Source organism: Microtus oregoni, unplaced genomic scaffold (assembly GCF_018167655.1).
Source record: "Microtus oregoni isolate MIOR12 unplaced genomic scaffold, Mior012 000041F_ref0000270, whole genome shotgun sequence".
Lineage (NCBI taxonomy): Eukaryota > Metazoa > Chordata > Mammalia > Rodentia > Cricetidae > Microtus > Microtus oregoni.
In genome coordinates, this window is record NW_024543208.1 from 12,470,491 (window position 1) to 12,484,145 (window position 13,655).

Sequence of the window (13,655 nt, forward strand, 5' to 3'; positions counted from 1 at the left end):
CCCTTAAGTGTTAAGAATTTTAGAGAAAGGTGTTGAAGCTGAAAAACCTTGTGCAGGAGCCATAGGGGGGATCCTGGGAAAGGGGAGGGAGCTACTGGGGCATGCACGAGGCCGGGCGGAGCCTCCAAAACGCTCAGGGTCCGCCAGGGGAGCAGGTGAAGGGGGGCCGGCGGCGGGGCGCGGGGAGGCGGCGCGGGGGGGCGGTCCAGGACCGATCGGGAGGCGGAGCCCAGAGCTGGGGGCTGCTGGCTAGTGGCTCTCTAGGCTCCTTAGCTCGGGCGTCCTGGTTCGCTTCAGTGTCCGTCGTCTCCACCGCTGCTTCTTCTTCCTTCTTCGCCACCGTCGCCACCGCCCGCAGCACCGCAGCCCCTCCCGCCATGGCCGCCGCCGGAGCCCGGCGGAGCCCGGGCCCCGGCTTGGGGCTTCGGGGACGGCCGAGTCTCGGCTTCAACCCGGGGCCGCCGCCGCCACCGCCGCCGCCGCTGCTATTGCTGTTTCTGCTTCTACTGCCGCCGCCGCTGCTTCTGGCCGGCGCCACCGCCGCCGCCTCGCGGGAGCCCGACAGTCCATGCCGGCTTAAGACCGTCACGGTGTCCACGCTGCCCGCCCTGCGGGAAAGCGACATCGGCTGGAGCGGTGCCCGCGCCGGGGCCGCGGCCGGGACGGGAGCCGGAGCCGGAGCAGGAGCAGGAGCAGGAGCCGCCGCTTCCGCGGCCGCCGCGTCCCCGGGCTCCGCGGGTTCAACTGGCACAGCTGCGGAGTCTCGCCTCCTGCTCTTTGTGCGTAATGAGCTCCCCGGACGCATCGCGGTGCAAGATGACCTGGACAACACAGAGCTGCCCTTCTTCACCCTGGGTAAGGGTAGGTGCCACTCACGCGGAGTCGCAAGGAACCCAGAACCCCTAAGTGATACCAGACTGGTGGGGGCGCCCTGGGGATCCCCGCTCCAGGCTGCCCCGTCTGGGTAGGCAAAGGGCAGCGAAGGGGCCCCGAGGGCGCACAGGTGGTTGGGAAGGAGTGTGGGGCAGGAGGTCCTGGAGCGCGCGCTCTGGGAGCGCGGGGGCGTGCCAAGGATCCCGCAGTGGGGACCTGGCCCTCCGCTTAGCCATCCGTTTTTGAGCTCCGCCCCTTGCATTCCGGACGCTGGAGACGCGAGTCTCTGTGTGCTCTGACCAGAAACTGAGCAAGAAAGACCCTTGTCCTGACGCCAGTTAATGGTCAAGCTGAGCACTACCCCTCTGGACAGCTCCACTTTTCTCTGGTCTCGGAGTTGTGGATTCTGCCTTTCCCGTGGGTTTTCTCTGGATCATTGCAGAGTAGCTACGTGAATAAGGAAAGACCCAGTCCAGGAAGGCTCTGCTTCCGTACGGGCTTGGTGACCTTGGCTAAGTCGCTTCCCCTCTGAGCTTCGGTTTTGGCCTTCTGTGAATTGGGGCTGGAATCGATTGAGTAATGTTTGAGGGCTGGGTCTCTGAGCCCAAGCTTTCCACTTTTACATACTCCCTCCATCACCGTTATCCTCATCACCTTCTCCCTTCTCCATTCCTACTAGTTGAGAGCAAGCTTGTCCTTGCTGTTCGCTTACTGGACTAATAATAATAAAAGCAAGAAAAAGGACAGGAGAGGAAACTGATGGGGGTAGGGGGCTCAAATAGAAAAGTTAATCAGAAAGTTCGCCAGCAGCTTGCCGCCTGCTGATTCCCGGCGCGAATCCCAGAGGAGTCGGCCCTTCCGTGGAGCTGTGGGAAGCGCGGCTGATTTCCCACCCGGGTAATTGATAGCTTAATTATCTCAGAGAGCATTTACAAAAATGTTGTTCCCCTTAGCTCTCCCGCGCTCGCTCTTCGCTTGCTCTCTCCTCCCCTCTTGGGGGCTCGGGGCGGGATTGGTTGTCGGAGTCAGGCCAACAACAGTGCGGGAGAGGCGCCAAAGGCTCGCATGGAAAAGCTTCTCCAAGATCCTTGTTTTCTGGGGATCTAGATCTGGTTCCAGTGTCGCGAAGCGGCGGGCTTTAGTGGTTGGCATTCTTAGGAGCCAGTCCGGAACCTCCGAGGTTAACTCTTGGCTTTCCGGAAAAGTCCTACACAGTAATGGACTAGACTTCACTCCCCTGGGAGCCCTGATGTTTTAAAATCTACTTTGCAATACCCTCGCTCCTTTCCCTTTCATTTTGGCTCTTTGGCATTTGAGCCAGCAACGAGGCTGACCACCGGGTTTGGGGTCCCCGTGCCTTTCTGACTAGCTGTTACTTGAGTAACAGCTTTCTGTGGAGATTTCTGGAAGGAGCAAGCAGGAGAATCCCTGGCGGGTTCCCGGGGGGCTTCCTATGGCAGTGCCTCTGGAGTGTAGCATGTGACACACACACAAACACACACACACACACACACACACACACAATCTCTCTCTCCTCCTCCCCCCTCCTTCCCTCCCTGCCTCTCTTGCATCATAAGCTAAGCACTCATAGACACATGCATACAAACTCTCAGTAGCCTTTCCCATGTGCACCCAGGGCCTGCTCACATCCAAGGAAGGTGGTGAATAAGGGTCTAAGTGGAGTTCATGAAGGCACTAAGCTTGGGGTGTAGGTCTCTTCTCTAAAATATACAAAAACTGTCCTCACCACTCTCAGTCATGCACCTGCCCCTCCATCCCGACATAGCTCTCCTCCAGATAACATAAGATGCCAGGATTGGAGAGGTCCTTCTGCATAGCCATTCAAGTGAAGGAGACAGAATGCTGGCCCCTGAGTAGTGCCTGAGTTGGCATTCAGAACTTCAGAGCATTCCAGTTCATCAAAGATATGAGAATTAAGTCCAGCTACTTATACAGTTGCCTCAGAATTCCTGGAGCTAGCAGCTCTTGCCGTTTTTAACTTTGGCTTTCAAGTGGATGGGCACCTCAGTAAGAGTCAAACAAAGCCCTGAGCTGGAAGTCTTGAGTGCCTTAGAATAAGCATGAGAGTCCCTGGTACACTCCATTTGGAGCCTTTTCCTGATACACAGGCCGGAGCTGGGTGACTGGGGACCTTCTGCCCCTGGAGTTGTCAGACACTTGCCTCTTTGGCTGCGCTAAGCTTTTTGGGTCCACACTGTGAATTGGGCTCCCACCACCACCCCCGCCCCACTCCAGAGTCCTGCATTGGCAGCTCAAGAGCTCCCGACAGGGATTTGGCTAGCGAGGTACTCAGCAGATGGCAGGGTATAGCAGGAGCTGTGTAGGGAGACGTGGGCTTTTTATTTGTGTTGGTCTTCAAATGTTTGCGTGTAAACATGAAGTGCACAATGAGCTCTTAGAGGGCCAGGCTGCCTGGCAATGAGGGTTTCTGACAGCACCAGGAGGGGGTGGCCAGTGTGAATTATTTATGACCTCTTCTTTCCCAGTGTCCTAAGGCAGCTCCATTGCACCTCTGGACCTTTATTCGTGCTCTCTGATATTTACTTCGGGCCAGTAAGATTATATTTTCACCATGACTTTGTTCTTTTAGGGAGGGGTCATAGCTGTGTGTACAAAATTGGGGCTCAAATCCTGCCACTAGTGGGGAGTGTGGAGCCACCACTAGGGTATAATAGTGCTTGACAAAGCCCTCCCTGCCATAACTTGGGTCCTGGACTCAGGGTTGTTGCTTGCATTAAATGTTACAAAAATACAAAAATTTAGTTGGGGCCCTTAAGGTATGTCTCTGCATATACCATCTATTATTCTTATTCTTCAAAGCCATCTTCCCTCTTTCCACTCTGTCTTGTATTGGTAATTTCTGAGATTTTCCATTTGGATCCATTCCTTTTTATACTTCTCCCTCTCCCACGAATCAAGGCTGCTTTCTGTATATTGGAACTCACGTTTGGATGTGGAGGATCCCCAGGTTCTCAGGCATGAGCCTCTTATTTTGAATCTGATTGTGTCAATGGCATTGACAAAGTAAATTTTTTCCTAAAAGTGATCAAGGAATAGCAAGTAGTTATTGAATCTTTAATGTCATACTGAGAGTTTTACTCTTGCCATATATTATTAATTCATACAAAATATTATGGAGAGTGAACTACTGTTATTCCCAGTTGACAGATGAGGAAACCTTCTGAGAGATTCTGTACAAAGTCACACTGTGGGAAAGTGCTGGAACTGTAAGCAGGATCCTTGACTATTGGGTCTTCTTGGCGGTTGTCAAGCTGGCATCCTGAAGAAAGGTTGCTGTTGATACAGGACAGGTACTAGGTAGAGAGACAATCTCTGCATCAACAAGAAAAGAAACTAATTCACAGGAATATGCACTATGCCAGAGAGCTGAGTAGGAGGGTTTGAAAGTGATACTTGAATTAAATGATCAAGTCCCAGGACTGAGGACTGTCAAGGACATGCTGTTTAGTAGCAGATGACTGTGGAGATGATGTAACATCAGGGAAGAAAGATATCTCTATAGACTTAAAGACTAGACTTTTTTGGGATACTTCTTGTAGCAGAAAAAAAAATAAACTTGAGCTACAGTTCACTGAAGATTGTAGAAAGAAATTTGAAGAGAACCTGAGTGTTAAATATACCAGGGGAACTTATTTAGTGCTAGGCTCTAGTAATCTCTCACATGGCTCACTGTGACCTTGAACAGGTCATTTTCCCCTCTAGATATGCAGTTCTTTGTGCTGTAATATGAGTGGGTAGATGAGTCCTAAAATAATCCTGTGGTGTAAGGCTTCTGTGACCTACTCTGTCATTTCTCACTTCATTTGCCTTTGCTTGTAACATGGGGGTGTTGGTGGAGATGTATTGAAAAAAACTGGTTTGGAATAGGAACAAGAGTTACTGAAGGGCTTCTGAGGTCAACCTGCACACCACAGGGTCCTTGTCTGCCCCCTGGCAGCCCTGCAGTCTGCTCCTGGATTTAACTTCCATGCCCAGGCATAGAGAGGTATAATCCTTTTTTCTCTTTATGATTAGAGTCTGGCCAGACTGTTTACTGCCCGATTCAGCCAAAGAAGAAAAAAAGTGTCAACATTTGTGAATAATTTGTCTTACTGTGTAAACCTGCTAGGAGCCAATGTAATGTATAGACAGTAGGAGTGTGAAGAAAGAACGATCTTTGAGTATATCTTTAAATGCACCTCCATTAGTAAGTCTGGTTGAATCCTGATGGCCAGTCCCTGAAAAGATGCCTTTTTCAAGAAAGTGATCAACTTGGGTGGAGGAAAAACATACACTATGAAAATGCCCAAGTGATCCATCCAATGGTCAGTCCAGTGAAGGGTTTTTGTTTGTTTGGTTGGTTGGTTGGGTTTTTTTTTTTTTTTTGTAGTCTTCATAGAAATTGATACTCAAAGGTGGGGTAAGGGACGAGGCACCTAATTGGGGGTGAATGAGAGCAGAGGACTCATTAAGAGAACACTCCGCAGAGGGCTGAAGAGGTTTTCTTTAAATGTCACCAGTGCACAATGAGAAACCTTTCTTGTGTGGGGAGTCTTTTTAAAGAACATCCAAAAAGCAAAGGCAGAAAGCAGAGACAGGCCAAGGGAGCTGTCCAGCAGCTTGTGTGCTGACCCCCGGGTTATAGTATAAGCTGGCTGAGAGAAGACAAGGTCACCAATCACTAAGAAACTAGCAGATTTTGGTCAGGTTTTTGAGAAGGGGACACAGGGCCTTAGAGATTGTCTCTGTATTGGTTTCTGGTTTGATTATAAAGATTCATACCTTTCATTTACATGGAGGAACAATGCTTACAAGTGTGCTATGTCACCCAACGGTATTTCTGATGCCAGAATTCTTGCTAACATCAATTCCATTGTTCAGTTGTGAGAGATTCTGGAATGGAAAAAAGGGAGACTCTATTTCAATATCATGCTATGTTTCAAGCAATGTTTGTATTCCATCAGTCACCAAGTTAATTGTCATTAAATGGGTATATTTGGGTAACAGTCAAATTTCAGTATCTGCCCTGCTGGGATGGGGATAAGTGTAAACGGTGCCTTAGGCTGCAGTGGTGCACACCTCTGTTAACACAACTCTTGGTCTGCATGCTTTTCCCCTTTCCAGTTCCTTCTGTCATTCCCCACCCTACTTCTTTCCAGCTGAAATCTAATGAAACCTATTTAGCACTCAAGGCAGAGAGAAATGCATTGCTTGCTCTCAGACAGCACCATGGTGGACAGAAGGGGGTGGAGTTGCCACAGTCTGTCAGATTTGGTGTCTGAGGTGCTTTATGTGCGTGTGTGTGTTGGAGGTGGTGTTGACAGTAATGAGAGAGCAGACCTGTGGTAGCTTTGGCAGGACCCAGAGCTTGACTGTGACCAGGCATCCTGCAGTGAAAACTACTTGCTTCTCATCCCCTTGCATGTTGTATTTTGGGTTTTATCTGAGGTCAGAGGACATGAACAGGTGTTCTGAGAGAAGCGGGGGGGGGCAGGAAATGGACAGTGACCTCTTAGGTGATGTCCTAAAACTGATAGCATATTGTCTTTTTTGATTACAAACTGTTAGAAGGCATTCAACCCACTGTTTCCATATTACATAGCAACACAGAGTCTGGACAAAGAAAAATGCCCAGCTCCAGTTAACACTTGAACCTAGGCTCCTCTTACATGAAGAACTAGCTTTGATGCATCTCAGTGCATGTAGTGTTTTTGAGCATCATAAAGTATGCCAGTCTTTTCTCCTTCCCTGCTAAATAAATAAATAAATAAATACCCTTAAGCAGAAAAATCTCCTTAGGGAAATTGAATTTGTTTCCTGCCCAAGTATCCAGCTGGTTGGATTCAATCTCTCCAAAAGAACCCTGTCAGATAATGTATTTTTGTCCTAGAGGAGGGGGACCCTTTCCTTAGAGGGTGGACAGAAAAAGTCTGTTCTTCTCTAGAAAAGGGAATGGTTGTATTTAACCTTGGGTGGAGCATAATCAGAGGCATGCTTGGTTTGCTGTGCTGACACTTTCCCTAGTTCTCTCACTGACCAGCTAGTGGCAACAGAAGATTAACTATAGCTGGGTTTCCCTTCCCTGCAGCAGAGCCAACAGCTTTCTGCCTGACTAGCAGTCAGACAGCAGTGCTTGGCAGGACTTGCTCTGTTTGCTACTACTTGCTGTCTGCTTTCAGTCGCTTTTTTTCTACTGTCTGTGGGTATTTTTGGACAACAGCATCCAGAAGAATTCTCTTTTGAATGGAAAAGGTAGGGATTATCCACAGAAATGTTAAGTGCAAGACTGATATAGTCTGCAGTTTCATTCCAGGCATGCCAGAATATAGATTCAGTCAAGTCTGTAAGTTGAAATTTGAGAAAGGCATTGTATTCACAAACATAAGGCTTTACCCTCATGAGGGAAGTACGTCCTCCGCTATATTGCTACAGACACTGTTGGGCTCAGCAACACTTCTCTATGCTACTGAAATTTCTGTAGTCAACTCATTTATTTTCCCCGAGAAGTCTCTTTTCTAGTCAGTTTATCCTGTCAACTTGATTTATCAGAAATATCATAATGGGAATGTTCACCTGGCATTCTCTTCTTGCTCTTAGGCCAGGTTCAGGCTCCCGCATACTAGTGCAAGTCCCTTGATCACATTCTATCCGATTATCCTACAAGGACCTTTCCCCTTCAGTTTCTAAGTGCTTCACCCCCACCCTTATAAAATCCCTATTTTCCATCTAAGACTGAGTTCAAGTGCCAACTTCCCACTGGAGTTTTCTTGAACCCTTTGCTTCAGCATTCACCAGTCACCATCAGGATGAAAACCATCATGATAGCTGCCAGTCCTGGGAGAATTCCAAAGCATCCGTGTCATGCCTGATTGCTCTGGTACCATTGGATATGTAAGAGAGTTGGTTACAAGGACCACTGCATTCAGGAGGCTTCTCCCTCATCTGCATGTGTGCATAAATGTATGTACATGTCTACTGCTCCAGAACAACAAAGTTAAATAGGATAAGCAAATTCTGAAGTCTATGAAAGATGACAGGTTCTATAAAAAGTAAACAAATAGAAGAAAAGAGAATTCAGAGTTCTGAGATGAGGGAGTAAGTTTTAATATAAAATATCATAGAGAGAGGAGTTTATTTAAAATCTGAGATTGGAATGAAGGCTTAGGAGAAATGAATTATTATCCAAGAAAATCTAAGAAGGAATATCCTAAGCAGAGAGTCATCCCAGAAAGACCTGAATCAGGAGCAGACCCAGGTCATTTGAGGCACAGCAAAAGATGATGAATGCAGTTGGAGTGGAATGGGCAAGCTGGCAAAGAGAAACCAAGTTACACATGGCTGTGCAGGAAACTCTCAGGATATCAGCATTGGTCCCTGTGCCACTGGATATGCATGAGCTTAAATGAAAAAAAAAAAAAAACAAGCTCTGACTTGCATTTCAAAAGCATTACACTCTGCTCTGTGAGGAAAAGGGATGGGAAAAGAAGGACCCCAGAATACTGTTCATGTGAGAAAGTATGACGACGCAGAGTAGAACAAGAGCATTATTTATAGCACATGTTTCCTTACCTGTCTTGTGCTGCTTTGCTGTGCAGGCTCCAACCAGCCAGCAGACCGCTCTCATTTTGTACTACAATGACTATTTCCTTGGCATGGCATAGTGTACAGAAGATCATGGATAATGGTAACCTCATGCTTGCTATATCCCATGTCCAAATCCATACTTGAAAAAACCAGAGGTGTTTCACTCACACGTTTCCCCTTAAGGATGAGTTTGAACAGCACCTCTTCTTACAAGAAGCTTTTCTTAACCTGAGACCCAAGAACCATTTCCACCATTGTTTCCAGTACCCTTATCTGGGTTTCGTGTATGGTACAAAAGAGACAGCATGATTAGAAATCGTGCTGGGTTTGTGGAAAGGCCTCACTTTAAGAGTTTGGAAACCAGGCGAAGCATTAGAACTGGGTATTATGGCAAACAGGAAGGAATTGGACAGTTAAGAAGATAACATATTCTGGAATTATCAAGTGTTAGAAGTAGAAAAGCAAGATGTCCTTAGCAAGTCATTGGTGGGGCAGACATCAGATCGTATATGTGCTGACTTGCTAATCGGCTGTGTAATTCTTCTGCTTTAAGAAGGACAACCACCAGGCAACCAGGAACGGGAGGAGAGAGAATCCACTAGTGTCAGGTAACTATCATTATCCTGGAAATAGTGACCACATTCTGACAATGATTGTGCTCCATGTAACACCTACTTCTACTGCCTTTTTATGTGTTCCACACAGCATTCAAGGGCAAATGTCATTTGCGTGTATCACAGGCAAGCATAAACCTTAGAAACATACTCAAAACTACGTGGTTCATATGAAACTAAACTTGGTCCAAACCCAAACAAGTTCTCTCTGGGTCTTGGGTTCTGCATTTTCTCTGACTTTCATGCCAAACAGGATAAGAGAAACTGTCAAATTTGATCTCTTTGTCTACCCCATTTTACTTCTTGCCACTTCTCATTAGGAAGAAGTTTCAGCCATTTCTCATATAGGTTCTTGGGTGTGCCTGTCTTACCGCACAAGGGAGCCAAGCACCTTGTTTCTGTGCTGAATGTAGCTGACTCAACATCTTTCCCTCATACTTCCCCCACCACACACACACACACACACACACACACACACACACACACACACACACATACACAGCTTAGTGCTTCTTTGTCATGAGCACTGGGCTTCGGTTCATATACCATGGATGCTTCTGCCACTCATAAATTTGCTTGGGAGGCAAATTACATTTCTTCTGTGCCTTTTAGGGTGCCTCCCTTCTGCTTTATCTTTTGTATCCCCATCTTTCCATTTTCACTCATGTTCTCTGCTCTTCCTTTCTCCCATCCCTTAGGAATTCCCCACCTTTATGCTATGTGTAGTCTTACAGAAGACTTAATGACAGTGTCCTTTCAGAAATGTATAGAAGTTTAGTGTTGTCTTTCAAGCAATGGCCAGGGCATCTGGTATCTATGATACACAGTTTCTATTTGGCTGGGTGTATTTTGTTTAAGCTCTTGTGCTTTTTAGCACTATTATGTTATTTTTATATTTTATACTTTTAAAATGGGATTTGCATTGGTCAGAAACAATATTATATATTAGAATTCTACAAACATCAATTAATATATATTCTTCTAGAACACTGGAATTAGATAATATGCCTTTCAATTTCAGGCAAATAAATCTCTCATTGAATTAGCAGAGAGAAGTCCATATTCCAAGACACAATAGGGGCTCCAGTGCAAGATGAACACTAGGTAAGTTTCTCTGATGGGGAGTCAGTGAACTGAAGTGGAGCATGTACCAGCTTTCAGCATCCAAAACCGGATGCAGACTCTCCAACACACATCTGCCTGAGCCAGGGTTCCCACATGCCATCTCTGTAAACTAGCCTTTGACTGCTTATTCTTAAGGCAAATGGAGCACGACAATCGTGTGTGTGGTTTTCTGGGCTATTTTTCTTTGGTGAACTCTCCATAAGCTACAAATTAGTCAGGACCCAGCACTGTGCACAATTCTTACTTACAGTAAGCCTTGTGATCCTCGTGGAAATGCTGAGTACCCATCATAGCCCAGCATGTTCTGTGACTCTTTGCCACCTGGGATTTTTGTTGTTTTGTTTTGATTTGATTTGGTGTGTGTGGAGAGGGTAGAGGTATGAATAAATAATGAATGTGGACTCCACGTCTCCCTCCCCCACTCCTCTTTCTATATCTGGATTGACTGCCTATGCCTCTCCTCTCCCTCCCTGTTCCTCACTCAGTAAGGCACAAAAGCATGAAATGGTCATTGATCTCTGCCAGCTATGGGGAAGTGGGGGCAGGAAGGAATTCTGGGGTTGTCTGAGGACAGTTTAGGCAGAGAAGCACTGAGACACTGAGGCTAAGGCTGGTGAGTGTTGGAGTAGCAGGTGGGGGATATTCCTCTCCCTTCTGGTGGTGGCTGGCTGACAGAGTCTTACTCTCAGGCACGCAGAGAAGTCACGAGTGGCTTTGCAAGCAGCCGAAAAGGAAAGGAACATTTCCATTAGCAGAATCAGCAGTAAAGAGATTTCCAGCCACAGTAATAGCTGCATTTGGGGGAATCATTTCATTGGTGCTGTGGGAGGAGGAAGGAAGGATGTGGGATGGTAAGGAAAGGCACAGGAGACGGGTGCTTTGCTTGATGACTAAGTGAGAGCCAGGTGCCAAAGGGGAGGTACCTGTTCACTATGGCTGATCCTTTGACCAGCACCCAGGAACTCCCGATGCCCACCATATGGGCAGAGCTTTATCTGAGGGGTCCCGATGAGAGGATTTCTGCCTACTCTGTGTTGTCTTTGTTCCAATTACCTGAATTCCTCCTTCCATGGTTTTCACAGCTGCAGCAGAAGCCTGCTGGGCTCCTGAGATTTGTACATGGAAAAGGGTTAGTTAACTCAGATTTTTCTGAACTTAGCATCTCATATGTGACACAGTCAAACCCAGGCTCTCAGCACAGGAACTTCTGGGTCAAGTGGGTCAAGGCTTGGAAACCTGCATTTCCTCAAGGTGCTGACTCTGGCATGTCTTTGGAGGATTTCTGAGATGCCCTGGCCCATGCATGACTTCAGCTGCACTCCTCATGTGCCTTGCCTGAGGCCCTAGCCTCACCGATGATGTGCACACGGTTGAATTCCTGACCCGAGGGTAGGAGTGCTACTTGCTTCCTCCTAGATCACACCTCATCTCCACATCACCTACAGAAATCCTGGGCATGACCTCACTATTGCTTCTTCCAAGATGCCTTGCTCCTTTCCCTCCCTGGATGCTTAGATCTTCTCCTGGATGCTTACACCTCCCTGGTGTGAGTGCTACTTGTAGCAATGGCAACACAAAATGCCCAACTAAGCTTAGGTTTTAGATGGAGGATGAATACAGATTTCATGTAAACATGTCACATGCAGTATTTGTGGCATAGTTATGGTAATGTCTCAATAACCTAAAATTTACATATGAATGAACAATTTGTGTCATATTTATGAACCATAAGGCCCACATTTATGAACCATAAGGCCCACTGTTTTTTTTTTTTAAGTCCTACTGGGGAACACACTGTTACTATTTGATTTGATTCCTAAGCCCACTTAGCCTGTATATCCCCATCTCAAGAGATCAGTTATCCAAGCTAATGATTTGCCTCCCATCCTTTGCCTTGCCTCATGCTGTTTTAATGTCCTCTAGAAGAAGCCACTTGTAAAGTCACTTTTGAATGTCCACTTCCACTGCTATCACCTATGTCCAGAACATGGGCCCTCCTAACATAGTCTTCTCCTGTTCTCTCTTTCTTTGTTCATTGCAGTTCATGGCTTATGGGCCAAATGCAGCACTATGCTTGATGTTGTATGGCTTATAAACTGATTAACTCATCAAAAATAAGAAAAACACCATGTTCTGATACATGATAGCAGCATGGGACTGTGATTTCTCTGACCATAAAGTGTTGTTAAAACACAGTCACGCTCATTAGATTCTGTGCTGCTTGTGGCCACTGTTGCTCTTTGGTGGCACAGGCTGACGGCCACAGAGAGTATCTGGCCTGTGGAGCTGAAAATATTTACTAATTGCTCTTTATAGAAAGCTGGCCACCCCCGCTGCACAGAGTAGCCAGAGGAACCTTTCCAGGCAATAAATTGCTTTTTCCTACTTCCTCGTTTAAAGCCTTCAATTACTCTTAAGATAAAAATCCTAATTCTGCTTCAAGGTCCACAAAATCTTAAATAATTTGCTTCCTTCCAAGTTCATTGTCTACCATTTTTTCCTTGGTTCACAAAACTCAAATATTACCTCCTTTAAGATGTCCTCCTGAACCAAAGTAGTACCTGTGTTCACCTCCTTCCTTGTACTTTCTATTCCATTTACTTCTAAAAGCCTGGACTCAGCAGCTTCCAGAAGACAGGGAGGATTCTGTTTAGCCATTTTCTCTGCAAGACCTGAAGTTTAGAACACTGTCTGTAATGGGTTCTGACTGAAATGCAAAGGGCTGCAGTGATGTGTGTAGCCCTGTGGGTAGATGCCTCATGAAACCCAGTCTATGGGTGATGTGGTCATGGACAGCTGGGTGTCTTCCGTTGGTACCCATTCTGCTTAATGTTACAATCGAGGCCCTCTTCTCTTCTGGGACGTTTCTGTCTCTAATGTGATGTGACTAAATGAAGTCATCTGTGAAGCTCTTCTTCACTGTAGGCTCCTGCAGGCGTCCTGGAGGGAGAGGACTCCCTCTGAGAGCCGCTGAGGCTGGAACACGGCAGCCTGCCGGAAAAACCTTCCTCCTTTCTCACTTGGCCTCTTTATGGGGCTTCTGAGATCAAACCCTGGGCTCTGAGCCCAGGTGTGACTGGAGTTTCAAGTCCAAACTCACTAATTTGTGAGAGAACCTTCTTCAATTTTGTCCTTTTTAGCTTCCTCCAGGGAGGGAGACCTAAGAAGCTGACCACTGAAAGCAAGCAATTACCAGACTGCCAATAGTGGGCCTCCTACTGTCCCTACCCCTCCTTTTCTCTCCTCTTTGTTCTCTAGCAGCTTTAAAACACCTCTCCAAACTCCTGAGGCCTCTGGAGAGTTGCTCCCCCATTCACCTTCCTCCTTGTTTCCAGACAGAGAACAGAAGGGCTCTTCTGCCCTCAGAGAGACAGCATGCAGGAAAGCAGGATGGGAGGAGGGGAGAGGATGAGGGGGATCTGGGGAGCAATCTAGGGG

General features: G+C 47.0%; 1 protein-coding gene across 4 annotated transcripts in view; it reads left to right on the forward strand.

Moving 5' to 3' along the window:
• Nucleotides 1-230: 230 nt before the first annotated feature.
• Astn2 (astrotactin 2) overlaps nt 231-13,655 on the forward strand; it is a 998,237-nt gene continuing 984,812 nt past the window's right edge. For all 4 annotated transcript variants that reach the window (XM_041632337.1, XM_041632338.1, XM_041632339.1 and 1 more), the window contains exon 1: nt 231-855. In XM_041632337.1, coding sequence (XP_041488271.1) covers nt 378-855 — 478 coding nt within the window. In that variant the 5' untranslated portion in view covers nt 231-377. The remainder of the gene's footprint in view (nt 856-13,655) is intronic.